This window comes from Schistocerca gregaria, chromosome 2 (genome assembly GCF_023897955.1).
Source record: "Schistocerca gregaria isolate iqSchGreg1 chromosome 2, iqSchGreg1.2, whole genome shotgun sequence".
Classification (NCBI taxonomy): Eukaryota; Metazoa; Arthropoda; class Insecta; order Orthoptera; family Acrididae; genus Schistocerca; species Schistocerca gregaria.
This window is the reverse complement of record NC_064921.1, coordinates 805,407,576-805,431,026: the sequence shown is the minus strand read 5'-3', so window position 1 is coordinate 805,431,026 and position 23,451 is coordinate 805,407,576. Positions and strand designations below refer to the sequence as shown.

General features: G+C 39.3%; 1 protein-coding gene across 1 annotated transcript in view; it reads left to right on the top strand.

Moving 5' to 3' along the window:
• Positions 1 to 22,172, top strand: part of LOC126335083 (juvenile hormone esterase-like) — a 77,398-nt gene extending 55,226 nt beyond the window's left edge. The window contains exons 7-10 of the mRNA XM_049997978.1: positions 666 to 843; positions 8,544 to 8,691; positions 13,177 to 13,309; positions 21,619 to 22,172. Coding sequence (XP_049853935.1) covers positions 666 to 843; positions 8,544 to 8,691; positions 13,177 to 13,309; positions 21,619 to 21,829 — 670 coding nt within the window. The 3' untranslated portion in view covers positions 21,830 to 22,172. The remainder of the gene's footprint in view (positions 1 to 665; positions 844 to 8,543; positions 8,692 to 13,176; positions 13,310 to 21,618) is intronic.
• The last annotated feature ends 1,279 nt before the right edge of the window (positions 22,173 to 23,451 follow it).

Here is a 23,451-nt window from a genome sequence, read left to right as displayed (position 1 = left end):
CCTTCCGCCGACCACTGGCGACAACATCGATGTACTGTGGTGACCTCACGCCCCTCGTGTTTAGCAATTCGGCGGTACGTCCACCCAGCCTCCCGCATGCCCACTATATGCCCTCGCTCAAAGTCCGTCAACTGCACATACGGTTCACGTCCACGCTGTCGCGGCATGCTACCAGGGTTAAAGACTGCGATGGAGCTCCGTATGCCACGGCAAACTGGCTGACACTGACGGCAGCGGTGCACAAATGCTGCGCAGCTAGCGCCATTCGACGGCCAAAACCGCGGTTCCTGGTGTGTCCGCTGTGCCGTGCGTGTGATCATTGCTTGTACAGCCCTCTCGCAGTGTCCGGAGCAAGTATGGTGGGTCTGACACACCAGTGTCAATGTGTTCTTTTTTCCATTTCCAGAGTGTAGATTAGTTTTGGTGAAATTCATTAGAATAACTGCAGCATTTGTTGGATTATGAAGAATGTATAGTAACTGAATCATCCTCATTATCATTAGTTTCATGCTGTATAGTCAGTTCAAACACAGTGATCTGCAGAAACACAAATTTTGGACAGCTTGCTGTGTTCAATAATAAAAATAAGAAGAACATACTGAATTTGTATATATATGCAGATCAATGTGACATTTGTTGAGCATATTTTGGTTCTGTATTTCAGAAATTCTTCGCAACACTTCCTGGGCAGAAGATATGAGTGAAAATTATGAGAGAGTTTTTCCCATATCTTTCATGTACGAACGGAATACTCCACGATCACGCCAAATCAGCAGAGAGCTGAAAACTTTCTACCTTGGTACTGAACCTATAACAAACAACTCCAGGATTGGACTCGGCCAAGTAAGTGAGATATGAAAGCTCAGCATGAAATCTGTGTCACAAAAGAGCATGGCAGCTTACTAACTGATGTGTTTAAAAGCTTCAGTACAGTAACTGATCATGAATATAGGAAAGTAATTTCTAAAATGAAATATAGCTGTGAGATGGTGTCCTTTGTGATTTGACATGTTCTACTGCAAGTATCAAGTGTGTGTGAATGAGGAAAAAGGAAACTACTTTTGAGTTTGAACTTAAGAAACAGATGAATGTAATTCCCAGCTACTAATTAAACTAAGTATCATTATTTATTATTAAAACCTTGAGAAAAAAAGGGGGGGGGGGGGGGAATCAGAGTAGGTTGCCGTTCACCATGCAGCACCTTTCTTTCTTTGGGTCTACACACCAAGGAAAGTTGCAAGTACATACCATAAGCACTCTGCTACCTGAGTAGCTGCTTGTGTGTAGTCCATGTGGGGCCTACTCAAAGGGGTCACATATTTCTTATCATACAGCACATGCTGTGTTGTTTGCACCTGAACCTCTGATTCAGACCCTTCATTCAGCTCCCAAGCTGAAGACCATGATCTGTCCTGGGGAAAATGTTGCAGATCATGAGATGTTTATGTTCTATGAGGAGGCTGAGAGATTTTGCCCCTTCAGCCACTCGCCAACCAATTATCAAAGAAAAGTTCATAATCCAAAAAATAGGCATTGTCAATTCCTATGCTCAGCAGTTCAAACAAAACTAGAGTATCATCTCATATACAGTAGATACCCCTTTCATACAGTTACAGTTAGTGGTGACTTCAGTCTAGCCTCAATGTTGGTGAAAATACTTTTTCGAAGCTAATGGTAGATAGAAATCATCATTAGAAACTGCACTAAATGCTTCCTCCAAAAATTATTTTGAGCAATTAGTGCAGGAGTCCACTTGAAGTGCACGTGGTTGGGAAAAAATACTTGACCCCTTAGTGATGAATAATCCTGAGCAAATGGGAGCATCATGATGGATACAGGGGTTAGTGATAACAACATCATTGCAGCAAGACTGACCACTGTAACATCCAAATCCACCAAAAATAAACACAAAATATATTGATTAAAAAAAGTAGATCAAAATTCACTGACATTCTTCACTCCTTGTAAACCAGATGTGGCTTCAATTCAGAGAAATAGTACCTGTGACAATTGAAAGATTTGTGCTGAATAAATTAATAAAAGGTGATACTGATTTGCCATAGTACAAAAAACAGGTCAGACAACTGTTGCAGAAGCAACAGAAAAAGCACGCCAAATTTAAAAGGACACAAAATCTCCAAGATTGTAGACGTTTTACTTAGACACTTAGTACGGACTTCAATGGGAGAAGATTTAATAGTTTACGAAACAAAATTCTGTCTCGACTGTCTAACAGAAAATCCAAGAGATTCTGGTCATATGTAAAGTACATCAGAAGCAAGATACAATCAATACCTTCACTGTGTGAAACCAGTATATTACCAATGGTAGTGCCACTAAAGTGGAGATATTAAACACAGTTTTCCAAGATTCCTTCATCAGAGAAGACAAAGTAGATATTCCAGAATTCAAATCAAAAACAGTTACCAACATGATTAACTTAGAAGTAGATATCCTCAGAGCAGCGAATCAGCTTCAATCACTTAATAAATGCCATTCTTCTGGTCATAACTGTATATCAGTTAGGTCCCTTCCAGAGTACACTGATACAATAGCCCTGTATGGCAAGTGGACCATGGTATGGTAGGAATTGCTCTTCCAGTAACACATGGAACATGTAATGTACATAGGCTTTATTCATGAAAGTAACTTTTCATTCACCTACATCAAATGCTAGTCAAAAATACACTCTCATACTTCTCTCTCTATCCAAAGATCATCCACCACATGCCAGCCAGAGATGTTCAGGTGTTGGTGTAGAGGTCAATACTCAACACAGTCCCCCACACTGGGAATACAGAGAGACATGATGGTTGGTGTAAGCTGGTGCACATGGCTGCTTGTACCCTGACTGGCCCTGCATGGGGTGTGACCAGACCGTTTCTCATGGTGCTGTGTGATATGATGATGCCATACATATGGTGCTGTGCCAGATGTTGCAGAAGGTGTCTGACATGGCCATATCATCATTCAGATGGTGTGCTGGGTGAAATGGGTGGTGGTAGAAGCTCATCGAAGTCCTGCCTGGCTCCCATAAAATCTCAGATTGGCGGTGACGTGGGTGATGTGTGTTGGTTGTCGCCCTTGTTGACTCTTGTGTTGACATCCAGGTGTGTTGAGGCAGAGTTATCCTAGAGCACCCAAGCAGGTTTAAGTCAAGAAAGTAAGACAGTCATTGGTTTGCTATGCAGTAGAATGTTGAATGTTTGTGGGCAGTGTTTGAGCATCCTGTACAGGTCTGAATAGGGGGCTGCAGAGCTGCTTGCTTGCATGGCATCATCTCACAACATGACAGAACTGCAGGAGCTGAGGTCCTTGTGGATGTACATGTTTGGTGTTGAATGAGTTGATGGGGATGGGACATGCGTGTTCCAAATACGTTGCTGAACATGATGCACTGGCATAGGTAAGAATGCCTCTTTTGAGTCAGGCATAGGCTAAGGGAAGTATGCAGGCAAGACAAATGGGTCATTGTAGACCACCTTTGCCAGAGATGCCCATAGGTAATCCTTGTACGCTGAGCAAATGCCAAGCAGGACCCACAGGAGCATCTCAGTCCATGAACCACAAGGGCATGTCAGGGCCACCTTCAGGGTTTTCTACCACCTCTCATTGAGGCCATTAGTCTGCAGGTGAAAAATGTGGTAGTCCATGTGTGGGTAATCCCACAGAGGCAACACAAGGCAATGCAGAAGACCGATTCAAATTTGTAGCCCTGATTGGTGGTAATCAGTTTGAGGGTGCTGAAGCAGGCAATCCACATCTCCGGAGAATGCCTGGGTGGTTGTTTTGGCTGTGATGTTGTATGTGGGTATGGTGTCTACCCATTGTGATGTCCTGCCAATCATTGATAGGTGGTATGAAGTCCTTCTGACTCAGTCAGAGGTCTCATTTGATGTTGGCCCACACAAATCAGTCAGACCATCACACTTATACCGGGGAGAGACAGGTTATGTAACTGCTCAAATATTTAATGGCACATTGTAGCCTGTTCTGTGAAATGTTACAGAGCAGAGTTTGTGAGACATGGGGAGAGACTGATATTTGATGCAAAGATGTGTGTCATGGCCATTGAAGAGGTCTTAAGTGCTCAGGTTGTTCATTTGTTCACCTGCCATGTGCTCTTTGTCATATTAGAGAGAATCTTGAAAGGTAGTCTGCAGGGATATTGTCTGCACCATGGATATGACATATGTCAATGACATACTGTGCTATAAGGTCAAACGTCTGAATCATTGTGGATTGGCATCATGAGACACGTTCCTGATAGTATCTACCAGAGGTTTGTGGTCTGTGTGCCTGGTCACTTGGTGGCCTTCAATATCTTTGCTGAAGAACATCTACATCTACATCCATACTCCGCAAGCCACCTGATGGTGTGTGGCGGAGGGTACTTTGAGTACCTCTATCGGTTCTCCCTTCTATTCCAGTCTCATATTGTTCATGGAAAGAAAGATTGTCGGTATGTCTCTGTGTGGGCTCTAATCTCTCTGATTTTATCCTCATGGTCTCTTCGCAAGATATATGTAGGAGGGAGCAATATACTGCCTGACTCCTCGGTTGAAGGTATCTTCTCGAAACTTCAATAAAAGCCTGTACCGAGCTACTGAGCATCTCTCTCGCAGAGTCTTCCACTGAAGTTTATCTATCACATCTGTAACATTTTCGTGATTCTAAATGATCCTGTAACCAAGCGCACTGCCCTCCATTGGATCTTCTCTAACTCTTCTATCAATCCTATCTGGTATGGGTCAAACACTGGTGAGCAGTATTCAAGCAGTGGGCGAACAAGTGTACTGTAACCTACTTCCTTAGTTTTTGGATTGCATTTCCAGTGAACCTCAGTCTGGCATCTGCTTTACCGACGATCAACTTTATATGGTCATTCCATTTTAAATCACTCCTAATGCCTACTCCCAGATAATTTATGGAATTAACTGCTTCCCGTTGCTGACCTGCTATATTGTAGCTAAATGATAAATGATCTTTCTTTCTATGTATTCGCAGCACATTACACTTGTCTACATTGAGATTCAATTGCCATTCCCTGCACCATGCATCAATTCGTTGCAGATCCTCCTGCATTTTAGTACAATTTTCCAACTTCACTGTAATGCATACTGTGAAGAGCTCTTGATCAGAAGCTGACCTCTTTGACTGTGTTTCCTCAAAAAGGATGGGGGTGATTGGGCCATCCCGTCTCTGACCCCCACCACAGTGTCACTTGCATCAGACATGAGGGTGAGTTGTACTAAACAGTTCTTTGCCCATTGGAATGCTTCTGTTATCTCTGCAGAACATGCAATTTTCTTTTTGTGCAATTATCTTTGCCAGCTAAGGCATTAGTGAGAGGAGATTGCAATGTAGCTGCATGAGGAAAATTTTACTGATAGCAGTTAATGAGTCCAAGGAGTTGACATGGGCCAGGAAAAGTTTCTGAAAGTGATAGGTTTTCGCTGTGTCCATGCATTCTGCTGTCAGTTTGATGCCTTGATGCACTGAGTGTATGGCCTGAGAAAATAACCTCCATTTGTCAGAATTGCAAATTTGCTTCATTAATGGCAACCCCATCTTGTCAGAGTGCAGCTAGAACTTATTCTAGGTGATGCAAATGTTCTTTAAGAGTGTCGGAGAAGGTGAATACATCATTGAGGTAAATGTAGCAAAACACATATTGAAAGAGTAGTTTATCAATAAAACATTGCCACACTTGTGCGGGATTCTTGAGGTTATAAGGCATAAAGGGAAATTTGTACAATTCAAACAATGTGGTGACTGCCATTTTCATAATGTCATTGGAATGCATTGGGCTTTGTAAATACACCCTTTTACAATTGATAACACTGAATATTGGTATTCCAAAGAGCACATGCATTAAGTCTTGGTTGTTAGGTATAGGGTAGCTATCATGTACAGTACTGTGGTTGAGTACTCTATAGTATCCACTAAGACTGACTGAACCATATTTCTTAGGTATGAGCTTAATGTGGGAAGCTTAAAGGCTTTCTTAGTGCCAGATGATGCCCTCTTGCACAAATTCCTGTATCTCATTAGAAGCAGTCTGTAGATCGTCAGGGCACAAACGGCAGGGTTTGTGACTAATGGGAGGATCATTGGTAGTTGTTATTCAGTTCATACTTCTGCCTCACACTGCACCTATGCACACTCAAGTTTGATGCGGGTGGGTTGTTTACAAATGCTGCATGCTGGGTTGCATTGACCTTGTTGTGATTGTTGTCACGTGAAGTCAGTGAGGGCTGCAGTGAGGTGACTGTTGTCACCTCGTTGTATGTGGAATGTGACTTGGTAGAGGGCTACAGTTGTAGGCCTTACCCCATGTGCCGCAGCTATCCATTCAGAGCATAGCCACGAACTTCTTCATGGACCAATTTGAGTGCTGCCTCTGTCTCTCTAATGCAACACTAGAGACCTGTATTTCTGATGTGTAGGTATCTTTGCATAGTCATTGTGGTGGCAACTTGAGTTTGCATTATATGTGGATGGGGTAGGCAGCTTTATTCTTTATTCTTGGGCTGAAATGCCTATTTCTATCCACTGATGTCATTTGGGAACCCACAGAGAGCTCAACATTCATGAGTAGCATGTCTGAATTGACTACAGAGCCCACAGATCAAGAGCCAAGGGACATCATGATGCTAGGTGCTTTGTTGCACCATTGTAAAGATGAGGTGGTCATGTTACGGTGGAGTGTTGGCTGTCAAGGATGCATGACATCACCCACAAGATGTGTTGAGCTGGCTCAGATAGAAATAGACGGCATTCAAGATGTTGCTTGTGCAACATCACGCAGGGTAGTGTCTATCTAGCTGTTTAATATTTGCTGGCCATACTTGGCTAGAAAATTGCTGTGTTGGATGGGATCCTTACCATATAGAATTGACAGAGGACACCAAAAAAGCCCAAAGATGGACAGCCCATTTTGTATTGTCATGAAATAGAGGAGGGAGTGAGCTGGGATGCAAATCATCAAGAGAAAGGTGTTCTCATTGTGACAAGATCTTATCTGAAAATTTCAGTCACCAACTTTCTTCTCTGAATGTGGAAATATTTTATGCTTGCCTATAGAGGGAGTAATGATAATCATAATAAAAAATAATGAAATCAAAGCCTGTAATGAAAGATTTAAATGTTCATTTCCTCACACACTATTAGAGAATGGAATGGCAGAGAAACAGCCTAAAGGTGATTCAAAGAACCCTGTGTCAGGCACTAAGTGTGAATCACAGATTAGTCATGTAGATGTAAGTGTAGTGCTAACATGAGGTGCAACCAGAAACTAACAGCAGCTTGGGTGGTCAGCAACTACTCACAGAAATTCCTGCATATGTCAGATGAGACGACATGCAAACTCACTAAACACACATCGGAATTGGTTTCCAATCTAACTGCTGTTTGCTTACAGGGTTTCTGTTGATGTTTTTTTCAGTGTGCATTGGCGCTCCATGGTGAGGTTATCAGACCCTACAGGGTTTCATGGCTCACCTAACTTTTGAGTTCCCAAAAACGTATTAGACTTTTCCTTCTTTCTCTTTTGGGATCTTGCAAGAATGTTGAGTCAAATCCCAACATGAGATGCAACTTGTACGAGCTTAGGGTCCTTGTCAGCACTGACAGTATCCCATATCTGTTGTCAGGGGAAATAGGACAATGGTTGGTAACTCATTCACTGATGTGAGTGCTTCTTTGGTCTTGTAGTTCATGAGGCCAACTACTGACACAGAAGTTCAGGGTTTTTAATTTCCAGGAAAATGTGAGGTGTAAATCTACATCTGTGCTCTGAACATCACTGTGAAGCACATGGTAAGAGTGTAGCTTTTATTGTACCCTATGTTAAGCTTTGTTATGATCCCCTTTACAGATGGACCATGGGAATAATGTGCACTTCTATGCTAATTGCTATTTACCTAATTTTGCATGATCTTTAAAGCAGATATACATAGGGGGCTGGAGAACATTCATGATTCCAGCCCTGAAGAATTGTTTTTGAAGTCTTGTCAGCAGGTTGCCACGAGACCTGCGGTGTCTTTCTCCAATTATCCACCCATTAAGACTATTCAGCATTTCTGTTACAATCTCTTATCAGTCAGTGAGCCTATGGCCTGCCACACAGACCTACTCTGGGTGCAGTCGATATCCTCTGAGAGTTCAACTTGATATAGAGTAATTGTTTTGTTCATATTGTGAATTTATATGAAACTATGCTAGACTGAATACTGTGGTATATACACAGTAAAATCTGTTAGATAATGCCTACTAAACTTGTGAAATTAACTGTTGCTTCTGAGTCATCCATCAATTTATACACAAAGGAGTAAGACTTAAATTAGTGTTTTTGTAGTATGGTAACAATTTTACTACTGATACCAATTTCTGCAGAGAGAGAGAGAGAGAGAGAGAGAGAGAGAGAGAGAGAGAGAGAGAGAGAGAGAGAGAGAGAGGGTGGTGTGTGTGGGCGCACACGCATTTTTTGTTACAGGAATGAGCACTGAAGATCTGATATTCATTTTACTTCTGTGTTTCAGTTGTATGCTGATGCTATAGAAATATTCCCAGTTGACCGTATTGCGAAGATAATATCCAGAAGTAACACTTCACCAGTGTACTATTACCAGTTTACTTACCAAGGAAGGTATAGCTGGGTGTACATTCCTGGAACGCTAACACCTTATGGTAATCATTTTGGCTCCAGATAGATAAGTACTATCACTGCTGTATAAAACAGTCCTAAAATGTGTATTACATAATTTGCAATATAAGAAAAGTGATACATTGATAATCATTGTAAAGATGCCATGTTGAGTTGCAGACAGGAACAATGAAATGACTGTTACACATTTAGCTTTCAGTCAAAGACTTCTTCATAAAAGGAAATACACACACACACACACACATTCATTTACACAAGCACACACCTCATACACACATGACTGCTATCTCCAGCAGCTCAGATCAGAATGCATTCTGTAGATGGTGGTTGTACATGAACGAAGTGTGTTTGCTTTTGTGGATGAACGTGTGTATGTTCCCTTTTCTGAAGAAGGCTTTGGCCAAAAGCTAAAGTGTAACAGCCTTATCATTGTGCCTGTTTGTAATTCAATGTGTCATCTTTCTGGTGAGTAGCAATCTATTTTTGTCCTTATATTATTGATATTGCAACTTGGAGTTTCCATTGTTTAATATAATACAAATGGGGAACTTGTATCTCATGTAAACTGTATTTTAACTGTATAAATTGCAAAATTCCATTGAGAAATGTATTAGGTTCATCAAGAGACAGTGCACTATCCAGGACTTACCTTTTGGAGGTTCATCTGTGAGTGCCAGTGCTAGACACACACACATAAATAAAAGCAGATAATATTCTAAGCTTTGAGAATTCCAGTTCCTTCCTTCGTGGTAGCAAAGAGGAAAGTTTATGGGTGTATATAATTTAGAATCCAAATTGAGAAGGAAAGAAGAAATGATGAGGAAAATGCTGAAGAGAGAATAAGAGGTCCAAGACAGCACATTAAAAAACATTGTTGCAGCTCATATCATAGGTGGGAATAAATGAGTGAGAAGTAAAGATTGATATAAAAGGACAGAAAATAAACTACAGAGACAATGAGGTCATATTTTTGTGGAGGAAATAAAATACATAAATAAAAAATAAATAATTAACAATGTAGGAGAAGACAGATTGCTACTTACTGTAAAGAAGACACATCAAGCTGCAGATAGGTACAACTGAAAGACACTCGCATAATGGTTTTGGCCTCAACCTTCAACAGTAAAAGAGACACACACACACACAGCACTCACACACACACACACACACACACACACACACACACACACACACAAGCAAGCCTCACACACACATGACTGCTAACTCCAGAATCTTGGGTTGCAATTCAACTATCACAGGGGATGTTAGTGACACTCTGGAAGGGGTGAGGAAGGGGAAAGGATGATAGAGTATGGTTGGGGAGAGAGATGAACACTGTCTAGTGGAGTCAGCAGAAACTACAATGTCAACAAGTGCAGCCTCAGGATTTTGTCAGGTAGGGACATGGGGAAAAAAGGAGCAAAAAAGAGAGAAACAGGGGGAAAACGAGTGGAAGCATTGGCAGAGGGCAGAAAATAAACAAGGTGGGAGATGAGAATATGGGGGAGATGATAGAACAGAGGGGATGGAAAATGTTGGGTGGAGGGTGTGGGGACAGTATGTTACCATGGGTTGAGGCTGGGATAATTACAAGAGTGGAGAATGTGTAGGATAACTCCCATCTGCACAGTTCAGAAAAGCTGGTGGTGGAGGGAAGGATCCAAATGGCTTGGGTAGTGAAGCAGCCATTGAAATCAGGTGTGTTATGTTCAGCTGCATGTCGTGCCACGGGATGGTCTACCTCGCTCTTGGCCACACTTCGGTAATGGCCGGTCATTCTGGTGGATCTGGTGGACAGCTGGTTGGTAGTCATACCACTATAAAAAGCTGTGCAATGATTGCAGCAGAGCTGGTGAATGACATGGCAGCTTTCACAGGAGGCCACCCCCTGATGGCTTACGATAACCCTGTGTCAGGACTGGATAGGAAGTGCTGTGTGGGTGGATTGGGCAGGTTTTGCAACTGTGTCTTCCACAGAGATATCATCCTTGTGGCAAGGGGTTGGGATTGAGAGTGGCATAGGGATGGGCTAGGATGTTGTAGAGGTTGGGTGGCCATTGAAACACCACTTTAGGAGGGGTGGGAAGTTCCTCGGCTAGTGTAAGTTACTTTTTTAAAAAATTGCTTAAAAATTAAGCTCCGTCCTCATCATCATCAGTTTTCTGCTACATTATGAGGTCCTTTGCCTCTCCATTTTCTGTGATCCATTGCTTCCTTCTTAAGGCTGCTGTATGTTGTACCGTCCATCATGTCATCCAGTACATGAAATCTCTTCCTTCCTTGCTTCTTTTTCACTTCTAAAAAAATCTTCTAAAACTGCTTTTATCAGTCCATCTTTATTTCTTAATGTATGCCCAATCCATTTTTTTCTTTTTTTATTACATCTAGTAACTGTCTTTTCTCTCCCAATCTTCTCAGTACCTCTTCATTTTTTTACTCTGTCCATCCAACTTATTCTTTCCATCCTCTGCCACATTCACGTCTCAAAAACCTCCATCCTTTCTTTCTCTTTCTTCCGCAAAGTCTATGTTTTAGTGCCATACAGAGGAACACTCCATAGAAAACATTTTATGAGTCTGTTCCTCAGTTCTCTGTCCAAACTGCTGCAGAAAATTCTCCTTTTATTATAAAATGCCTCTTTTGATGTTGATATCCTTGTTTTAATTTCTGTGCTGTGCTTCCAGTCAGTGTCTATCCTGCTTCCAAGAAACTTAATTTTGCACCTGTTCTAATTTTATCCCAAACAGCATAATTTTTATTTATTTATTTCCTCCTAGTGCCAATACTTTTGTTTTCTTTGTGTTAATTTTCATTCAATATTTTTGTCCATAAGGTTAAATGGTGTCCACTAAGTCCTGCAATTCTTTCTCCCCTGTGGCTAGAAGGACCACGCCATCAGCAAACCTCAAACACCCTACTCTTCTTCCTCCAATTTCTACTCCTTTGTCATGTAATGAGCATTGGTCGATCACATTTTCCAAGTAGAAGTTGAAAAGTGTAGGTGATAGAGAGCATCCTTGTCTTCCTCATTTTTCTAGTCCGATCCAGTTTGTAGTTTCTCCTCTCACTTCAGCTGAGGATTTTTGATTCAGATATAATGAGTTTACAAGTCTTCTGGTTTTCCAGTCCACTCTCTTTTCCCTCATTATAGTCACCAGCTTGTACCAAGCCACATTGTCAAATGCCTTTTGTAGATTGATGAAGCACGTACAGAGGTCTCTTCCTTTTTAAATATACCTTTCTCTCAAGATTTGTAGGAGCCCTATTGCATCTCTGGTGCCCATGTTCCACCTAAAGCCAAACTGCTCCTCGCCATGATTCTCTTCCATTACTTTTTCAAGTCTCTTATTAATTATTCTTAATATCACTTTGGCTGCATGTGAAATGAGGCTGATTGTCCCATGCTCACTGCATTTCTTGGCTCCTTGTTTTTTGGGTAATGGAATCATTACTGTTGTCCATCCTATAATACATAAAATATGGTAGATGGTGTTTCACAAGTCTATTACAGGCTTCTAGGGTTTGTAGAGGGAATGCAGAAGACAAAGTTTTGATAAGACCCTGAGTCTGTGAATGTACCATTTAAATATAAAATAAGTTTGAATATTGGATCACTTCCAAATCTCCCACTTCACGATACAGAACATAATGGTAGATGTGTACACAGAAAATGGTTTCCAGATAATCTGAGTCCACCAGATATCAGTTTCATCCAACTACAACAAGAGCTACAAGAAACTGGTATATCTGCATTAAGGAGAGTTCACTATGATTCTCCACGGACATGCACCCAGTGTTTGTGAACCGTGTGTATGAAGGCACATGTCAGAGATACACCTTGTGCAGTGGACTGCAGGATCACCACTTGGGGCAGCTCCTGTAGAGTACACAGGTCAAAGCTAATTTATTCTGCTGTGGGCATTCCATGACATGGAAGATTTGAAAGTGGTCCAATCTGCAAATTTATTTCACACCCAAATGGTACATTTCTGGATATGGGTTCCTTATCAAAACATTGTGTACTAAGCCCTCTCTACAACCCATGACAACCTGTAATTCAAATTGTGAAACATCCTGTATAAAGAATCAACAAAAATAATCAGTGTTTGAAAATATAATATGGCTAGATAAAAAAAATCTACTCACCAAGCTTTGGCAGAAGAAAACACACAAAAGGTGTGGAAATGTATGAACTTTTGGAGTCATTAGCTCCTTATTTTGGTGTAAGTGTTGATAGGAAAGGAAGAGTGTTTGGAAAGGAATTGGTGAGGTTCAGGAAATGAGAAGAGGTATAGAAAAGTCATCCAGCATATCAGGTCAGAGGAAACTTACTGGATGCCCAGTACTATTCCTTAATTCCTGTAAAATGTGTTTTTTTCCCTTTGATCATTACATTAAAATTTAAATATCTATTACAATATCTGTATGGATTTTCTGTTCTTTATGATTTGTCAACAATTTTTCTTTATTTCCTTTAAATAACAAAATTGTGTTCATTTCTTTAATAGGTGTTGTGCATCATGACGACCTGATCTACTTGTTTTACATATCAGTATTGTTTCCACCATTCACCAATACTGATCCAGAATATACAACTGTTAAAAAAATGACTAAAATGTGGTCTAATTTTGTTAAGACTGGGTAAGCACAAGCTGGTGATATTATTATTATAACTATTACTAAAACTTGCATATCATTTTATGTCATTTCCTTTTCAAGTTTCTGAAGCTTCAAACATGATTCTAATTTACATTTGCTGAGCCAGGTGCATTAGTTACACATAAATGATCAACTAGTCAATGCAGCCTGAAATGTGTGTGCAGTGCTCCTGTCCATATTATGAGCACTATTACTCTTGAAGTTCTGAACTGCTGTATCTTGATATAAAGCCCAAACCAATTTGTATTTATGTGGACTTCTTTACCACTGTAGCTTCTTGCTGGAATCTGCAAACTTTTTTACGTCTTTAACTTTCTATTAAATAATAGAAAGCACTTCTTTTAAAACACAATTATATTGCTTCTTCTGGTACAAGAAGGCAACACTTCATATCGTATTCTTGTTCATACAGTCACTATGACATTAAATTCCTTCTGTATGACATAATGCCAGTTCAGTTCTAATCTGATATTTAACTGAACTTCATTTGTCTTCATGATGTAAGTGTCATTGTCATGGCATGTCCTTTCCTCAATGACGCACCCTACTACTCCAGGCCTGGGTGGTGCAGCATGGAATACTGCCAAGCCAGCATATACTGTGAAGTGTAGGAAGCTGCTGTCATTATAACACCTTGCAGATGCAGAGCATCCCTTTTGACTGTTGTGACCATCATTCATCAGTTAAGTGGATGTTGGGTAACAGTTCAAGAGATATGTTGCACTGCGTATCCCCATCTAATTATTATTATAACAAATTGAAATACTGAGGAGCAAGTTCTTTCTACTTTTACAACCTTTTGAATTACATGAACTTGATGACATTTACGCATAGGACTGATTGCACCAATGTCAATTAAAAGGTGATTGCAGTTAACTCAGCATTTAATCCTGATCAACCAAAAATTTTACTGCACCAACCTCACTTCAAGTTAAATGAGGTAGTTGATTGTGGTTAATGTTGATCAAGGTCAGAGACATATTTATCTAGTTATAATCATGTTTAAAATAAAGTAAACATATGCCATATTAAGATGGTGGCAGTTTTTGATTTTTTAGATAGTGTAGAAGATGGAGAAATGTTATATCTTCTTCATGTAAAGTGTTGCTGCATCTGTATTGGTGCACTTGTGGAAAGGAGAAATCCTTTCAAAGATTACAGTGACAGGAAATTTGAAGAGAGATTAAAGTCTTTCAAAAGAAACGGTGTATTGGTTATTAAGTCAAATCATTGAGAGGTTGGAATTTCATACCTTGTCTCACCCATGAACATACTTCTAATGAAATTAATGGAATAGGCCACTGGTGCATTTGATGTAGTTACTGGTGACTTTGCTAATGTACATAGTGTCAGTGCAAAAATGATCAGCTATGTACTGGGTATCAGAGCAGTAATTTCTCCACAATGTATAAAGCTTCCTTCATGAGCAGAATTACATTATTTGGTGGAGGGTTTCAGTGTACTGGATGGATTTCCAGACGTCATTGGTACAGTGGATTGTTCTCACATAGGAATTCAGTCTCCTGGGTGATATAATGGGGATATTTTTCGCAATAGAAAATCAGTATTTGTCATTTGACTACCAAACAACCAGTGACCACAATTTCATAATATGACATACTGTTGCTCAGAGAACTAGCTGTATGTAGTTGTGCAAATCTTGTCAGCCTGTATTTAAAAATCTGTCTGTTACATTATTATGCCACTAGGTACCAAATTCAGTACACTATTTGAAATAAAATTACATAGAAGTTGTGCAAATGGTTGATTCGACTTCAAATATATGTGCAGTTTATAAATGATTAACAATTTATTTGTGTTAAACACACTTTGCTCAAAGTAGAATACATCTATCACAAAACAAAGTGTAGACCCATCCATTTGTTTGCATTATAAAATTTTTTGCATTTCAGCCAACCAGCTCTAAAAGTAAATTGATTTCAAATTGTGAGAAATTTGTCATCCGTTTCTTGCTCTCCATAGTGCAGTAACAATGCCTAAATTACTATAACAAATTGAACAGTGTGCATAAGTACAACAGACGGTGATTATCTTTATCTCTACATCTATAATGGGTGCTTTCCCTTGTAACACATGGAGTTAGCTGTAGTAAAATTTCCGGTTAGCTGAACATGTATTGTTAACCAGTGTTTAACATCTGTGCAGCACAGAGACAACTTAATTGTGATTAAGCATTATAATCATGATCACAAGACCCGTTATTATCTTGTTTTTTTTTAATCAACATTGGTGTGCAGTTCCATGAAGAATCTAACTTTCTAGTTAAGTGTGACTGAACAATCTATGATCATCTGATCTGAAAGGACATTCAGTAAGTATCATTTCTGGTCATGAATTTTATGTGATTATCTACATTCAGAACCTGACTACGTGTTGCTATGGTGCTCCTCTGAAAACAAGTTTTAATATCTGGGCAATGGAAGGATTTCCACTACAGAAACTGTTGAATGTGGAAAGAGAGACAATAAACCTGGTACTCCTGATGGAAAAGAAAGAAAGCAAATTAGTAAGACTAGAATGATACAACCAAAGAAAAAATGATGACAGACTTTGAAGACAGATCCCCCAGCCCAAGGATCCCTCCCTGGGGGAGGCTCATAGGGTGAAGATCTCTGCCAATCCTACAGAAAGGGCACCATGAGCTTCACCTCAATAGGTCCTGAAAATTGTTCTAACACTCTACTACTGAAAGCCTGTGCCAGAGTAATAACACAAAGAGCAACTTCCATTCAGGTAACAGACTAGACTAAGAAAGAAAAACCCTGGTTTATGAGCTATACCTCTTATTTAGTTTTCACTCACTCTAAGTAAGACAAGGCAGTAAACTAGTTATAATACTTACATTAAGTTAAGCTAAGCTCCTACCACCCCCACCCCCCCCTCCCCCTTTGACCAATTTTCCTGTCCCTGTAGCCTATGTTCAGATCGTTTTGGGCATAAACTACAAAATTTACTGCCATACCATTGTGCTGGAACCACAATCCATGCCAAATGTCCAATGGTACATCTTCCAGAAACTCTGCCAGCACTTGTTGCAGGAATATCACGTACCTGACACCCATTAGGTGGGGAGGAAGGGTGTCCTGCTCAATCTCATGACAATCACAGATACCTGCCTAGACATTAATGCTGAAGGTATGCTGAAACCTTCATGTACACATGACTTTGGGGTTTTCTGGATTCCAAATGTGGCTACTTTGAGCATTCAAAACAGATTTCCCATTCAAATGCACTTTGTCTGTGAACAAAATTCCCCCTGACAACTGGGGAAAATCCACACAGTGGTGCAAATACAAGTGCAGAAATTGACACATGGCACAAAATCCACTGGGAGTATGCAGTGTACCTTCTTAGGGTGATATGGGCGGAGTTCAAAAATGGCTCTGAGCACTATAGGACTTAACATCTGAGGTCATCAGTCCCCTAGAACTTAGAACTACTTAAACCTAACTAACCTAAGGACATCACACACATCCATTCCTGAGGCAGGATTCGAACCTGCAACCGTAGCAGTCTCGCGGTTCCGGACTGAAACGCCTAGAACCGCACGGCCACTGCGGCCGGCTATGGGCGGAGTTACTGTTCATGCAGAACTCTCCAGACACACAAGTGAAACACATGCAAGTCATGTGCAATAGCTCTTGTACTCATTGATGAGTTCTCTTCAACTTGATGAAGCACTTCGTCCAATAAAACAGTGCGCTGCCTGCTTGGTGCACCACAGCTTGTTCTATTGCTTATGAATGTCCCATTTTCCCACAGCCGTTGTTTTCCTCAGGCAGACATGGGATCAGATGGAGTGACATAATTTAAAAAGTACCCATGGTACAAATGTTGAACTTCTCTTCCATTATGGTGAGCTTCACCATAAATTAAAAACCTATTGGTGTACCCTGCAAAGGTGTACTCAGGCATCCTGTTGTTACTGCAGAACTAGTCACATGCAATTGATGCTTTACCAGGAAGCATGAAGGTTCATCTCAGTATCATGTAGAAGCTGGCCCAAATCTGGTGTATGCACAGTCTGCAATCTACCTGCATGTTCACCTGTTTGAAGAGACCCTTGATCACAAAAATAAATAAATAAATAAATAATAAAAGGGTTTGAAAAGTAGTGTGATGTGCTTGGTATCTGTGAGGGTACTTGTTTTGGTACAGCTGTGCTGCATTTTGACCATTTCCATCTGCTTGGCCATGCACAAACAGCATCTTGGCTTGTTCCAGACATGAATACTGGACCATACTGTTGCTTACAGTACACTGCTCAATCACACAGCATGCAGCACACAAGGACTCCATCATGTCTAGTCAGGAATATCTGTCCCTGTAGTTTGTCGGTTTTATTAATGCTCACTGTGTGTGTGTGTGTGTGTGTGTGTGTGTGTGTGTGTGTGTGTGTGTGTGTGTGTGAGTGTGTACTGGGCCTCTTACATATACAGGGTGAGACAGAAAGATGGGAACATTTCCACAATCCAACAAAACTAGAAGTGATGAAGGAAAGAAATTGCATTCATAGTAATTGAAACCTTACAACTTTTCCATTTATGAAACACTGATGGCATTAATCATTTTTTTTAAAAGTATGTCCTTAAGAGATGTCATTCTCCCGGAAGAATACATTTGTGAAATTGGCTGTTGAAATTCCTCATTGACCGCTGCAACATCTCAGTTGGGATACTGTGAACTGCATCCCAAATGCTCTCTTTTAACACATCCAGGGTTCTTGGCAGAGTCATGTACTTTGATCTTGAGGTAGCCCCACAAGAAAATATCACAAACAGATAAATCAGTTGGTTTAGGTGGCCAGGGAATGTTCCCGAATTGTGAGCTCACATGGTTGCCAAACAATTCTCGCACATATGTCATTCATTGCCATGCAGTGTGTGATGTACTTCAGTCCTGTTGAAACCAGGCTTCTTGAACATGCAGGTGAAACAAAAGTTCATAACATCTTCACCTAACAGTCGGCATTGACAGTATTTGACACAATGGCAGCAGGATGCCAACTGAAGGGTGTAATTAAAAAAAAATGATAAATGCCATCAATGTTTTGTAAATGGAAAAGTTGTAAGGTTTCAATTACTATGAATGCAATTTCTTTCCTTCATCACTTCTAGTTTTTTTGGATTGTGGAAACGCTCTCGTTTTTCTGTGTCACCCTATATGTGAGACCCAAACATATTTTTTGCTTCTTACCAGCATATTGAGCTGCTGTGGCTCTTAATTACCCTATGTGGATCTCAGCTAGATGTTAGCCCATAATTCAACTATTATATCTCTCTCCTTTCCTGGTGTGATAAAAAAGTAATGGGAATTTTTTAATTTGATGGCATTATAAATCCAATTTTCAAAAAAATAATTGCCTTGCTGGTACAAGGGTTCCTGATGTATTTTTGCACTTTCAGCTGTCTGAATATTTATTTTATTCTTGACACCCAAAATCGTTATACATCTTTTTGAGTGTTTGGCAAATTTTGACTTCATAAAAAGATGGATCTTTTAGAATTTGCTTTAAATATAACTTGAAAATGGGATAAAGTGCAACATCATATTCGAAACATTGACTGTGACTTTTGGCAAAACTACTACAGGGTGGAGCAAATAAAGTGGCCTGGAGAACAGAATTCCAGGTTACAAAGAAATGCAGGAGAGGAAAGGAAATACAGTACTAGCCTCACTGTAACAGATGCTGAAAGTGACCACCATTCATCACTTGGCATATTTGGGCCCTGGTCAGCAATTTGCTGAAGAAGAATTAAAGCTGCAATGCTGGAACTGCTGCAGTGTCACCTGTAATATTCTGCAGCAGTTTTTGCCACCTAGACTGCAACCAGAGTGACCTCTGCCACCAACTCTGTCAGGCATGAAGATTGTGTAAATGTGCTCCAAGGTTTGCCTGGCTATGTGGGCAGTTGCTCCATCCTGTTGAGGTGTGGTTATATGCATATATTCATGTCCAATCTTGTTCACTTGTCCAGGCCATTTTATTTGTCCCACCCTGTATATGTACATTTACAAATGATATAAGGGTTATATGCATATATTCATGTCCAATCTTATTCACACGTCCAGGCCATTTTATTTGTCCCACCCTGTATATGTACATTTACAAATGATATAAGGGTTTCAAAGAGGATCAAGGAGACATTGAAGATGGTAACTGCCCTGGATGCCCTAGAGCACCAATTAGTGAGGACAATGTGGAACAAGTAAAGAAACTGGTTCTGTAAAACCACTGAAACACCATCAAAGAGATTTCTGATGATGTCAGCATAACCTCTTATTCATGCCAAGCATTTTTTTTAATATTTGGGGCACAAAACATGTGCCAGCAAAATTTGTTCAGAAATTGGTGAATTTCAACCAAAATGATATCGCATAGATATTGCTCAGGAATTGCTGAATAAAGTCAACAGTAATCCAGAACTTCTAAAGAAGGTTATGACAAGTCACACAACTTGTGTATATTGCCACGACATTGAAATCAAGTCCCAATCGTTCCAAGGAAAACTGCCTGAAGAGCCAAGACCAAAAATACTTTGACAAGTTCAGTCACATGTGAAGGTTCTTCTTTGACTACAGTGGGATAGTGGATCATCATTTCCTGCCTTACAGTCATACGTTCAATAAGGAATACTACCTCAAAGCTATGTGCTGTTTGTGTGACACAGTCTGAAGAAAATGACCAAAACTGTGGCAAAGCCACTTCTGGAAATTGCATCATGATAATGCTCTTGCTGCCACCTCAATGCTTGTTCATAATTTTTGTCAAAACACAGAATTGTTATGTTGCCTCATATTTGTGAGACATGGCCCCCTACAACTTTTTTGTATTCCTGATTCTGAAGAGAACCGTGAAAAGAAGTAATTTTGCCAACATTGATGATATAAAAACAGAAATACTGAAGGAATTGTACAACATAACGAAATGTGAGTACCAGAAGTGCTTCCAAGATTGGAAAAAGCACTGGCACAAGTCTGTTATATCTGAGGGGGATTACATTGAAGGGTACAAACTTTATGTTGATAAATAAAGATTATTTAAGAAAAACAATTTCTGCACTTTTTGATCACTTATCATAACAAATTAACATAATTCACATGTCCTCTTATAAAACATCTGCAGAAACCAGCTAAGCCAAAAAATGAATGTAACTTTCTAGTTCAAGGCAATCTTTTATTGCTTGAATTCTCTCCGGATTGGCTTGGATTCCCTTTCTTTCCGCTAAATTCCCCAGGAACTTCAATTCCTGCATAATGTAGTTTTATTGTTATCCCCTTTTGTTTGTAAACTTTTTAAAGCTTTGATGAGCAGTGCACAAGTATCTTCAGTGGTCCTAGAAACTAATAGCAAATCATCTACACACATAATTAGTTCTTGTATTGATGTACTACCTAAGTGATTGCCTAGAGCATGGATAAAAACTGCTACCAAGATGTTCAATTCAAAAGTCAATATTTAAACTGGTAAGATTTTCCTTCGAATTGGAATGCTGTACAAGATCTCAATTCCTCATGTAATAGTACCTCCCACTAGCCACCTGTTAAGTCGATTTATAATTCTGATTGACAATGATACGAGCTGTAGACATTAATAAGTTCATCTACAATATAATCATTATCAAATGATTTAATTGTTATTCATTAATAAATTAATCCTTCTGATTTCTATGAATCATTATGGATGTAAAAGCTGAATTGCTTTGTCATAATATTTCTGAAGTTGACTCCATTGCTACGGACAACAGCGATATCTGTTGAAAATTCCTCCATCAAAAATGTATTTATTTCTCGTTTCTTTGTATTTAACATATTCTTCTTGTCAAAATTTCTTTCATTCTCAGCACAGAATTTATTCTAGGCCCTTCACTAGGGCGCTAGAGACAGTGTGACACAAGTTTGGTTATGTGTACAAAATGCTCCTGCTCAGTTTGTGAGAACCATTACTACTAGCTAAACTATCATTAAAGAATAAATATAACCTCTCTCTTCAGTTAAGAACTTTCCTTCACCACTTTTATATACCAGGCATTAAACTTTTGGAGAACACATATGCCTGCAGTTAATTGTAGTTGTGAACACAGCAGTATCACTACAATATGTATGCTATAAAATGTAAATAAAAACATATTTATAATGGTACTTGTCAAATTGTGGGGTCCCTGGCTCTGAAACTTAATTTTCAGGTCAACTTTTGTTCATTTACCTGATTGTACTTTCACTTTGAAGAAACTTCATGAATTATGTGTTGTGTGATATATATGTTTCAGCAATCCAACATCTGAAAGAAATGATTTAGTGAATGTGGAGTGGCAAAACTTGACAGCATCAAGACAGGTGTATCTGGAGATAGGTTCAGAGTTGACAATGAAGAATGGGCTATATTATCAGGATCGTATGTCATTATGGGATAGCCTGTTTCCCTTATCAACTAGTGGGAATGACAGAATTAAAGGACATGGCTATCAGAGAAAACAGTAATGATCTCTCATTTGATTACTATGAAATATTTTATGTAATTCAAAGACAAAACATTTTCACTAAAAAATAAAAATGAGAAAAATTGAAAACTGTTGTTACTTAGGACCATAAAAGTCATGTACAGAAAGAGTAATCATTGATATGATTATGGGAATTGTATGTAAGGTGTAACTAGTTTCGTAGTTCACTTTGCCTTCTCAAATGTCACCACCTGCATAACAAACATTTATCAGGACAGATTTATTCAACATTATATGCATCACCAAATTGTAAAACATATGTGTATTGTTTATTGTGAAGACAAAAATAAATAAATAAAAGTCATTTCCATAGACCTACAGAACCATCTAAGTTGAGTATAAATGGCTGCATACACTGTTATAAAATTGTATTACACATAAGGTAAATTAATGTAATTGGATAGATATAAAATCTACTCACCAAGTGCTCCATCTGGTAAATCTCGCCTGACCTGCAGTTTTGCGTGACTTTTATGAAATCTATCCCATTTCCTAGAGCTCTCAAGTCCTTTTCCTTCACCCCTCTTCCTTCCCCTCCGAAAGCTTGCCTAATTATAACTTTTTATGTGTGTGTTCTGCCACCACTTAGTGAGTAGATGTTTTATCCATCCAATTACATTAATTGTCAAAAATTGATTGTTTTCAACATTACAGGAGGTAAATTATTATATACCCTATTAGCGAAATGATTAATAATGAGCAGTGGCATTTAGCATATTAGCAGGATCAGTGTATTCTGACTAACAATTCAAGACGTGATACGAGTAAATCTGTCCTTACCATATGAGGCCATGTATTCATACAACCAGGAACAATTCTCATATGTAAAATAATAAATGGAACAGGCAACTGGATATCAAAATACAATAACTACAACACACATAAGACCACCATGAAATGAAACTTACAGAAAATTACTATAACCCTGTGAAAGAACAGCTATTTTTGTGTAACTCATCATTCTGTCATTCTTCTTGAGTGTTCAGCTACGTTTACTAATAATATGCATTTGGAATACTTTATTTATGATGTCCATATTTACACAATGGTACTGACTCTTGATTTACACAGCTCCATCCTCAGCAATCTGTATGGCTGCCCAAATCAACTAATTGTGGAGTATACTGATGATTGTCATTCTCAAGCTCTTCACATAGGTGGAGTCCTAAAATGTTAATAATGACTGAATTCCAGAGACCTACATACTTATGTCTGATACTTCTTTTATGTCATAGAAGGTACTCAAAATGGCTTGCAACTTAAGCCTGCAACACACTATTGCCAATACTGTTCAACCATTACTTTCTATCATTTGATTATATCATACCATACACTGATTGTAGAATGAGTTTTAAAGGAAGCACTATCAGGTGATAACTGACTAAAACAGGAGAAAGGAATACAAAATATAAACAAGTAGCTTTGAGAGATGAAATACTGAAGGTATCAGAGGACAAAAAGACCAGGCCAGTAGCAACTCTTGGATACAGCAGGGGGTATTCAACTGAACTGACAAAAGGATAATGTATAAAAATCAAGTAGGTATAAGGAAAATACACTCCTAAAAAATTGTACAACATAATGGAAATTTCTGGAAGGAGC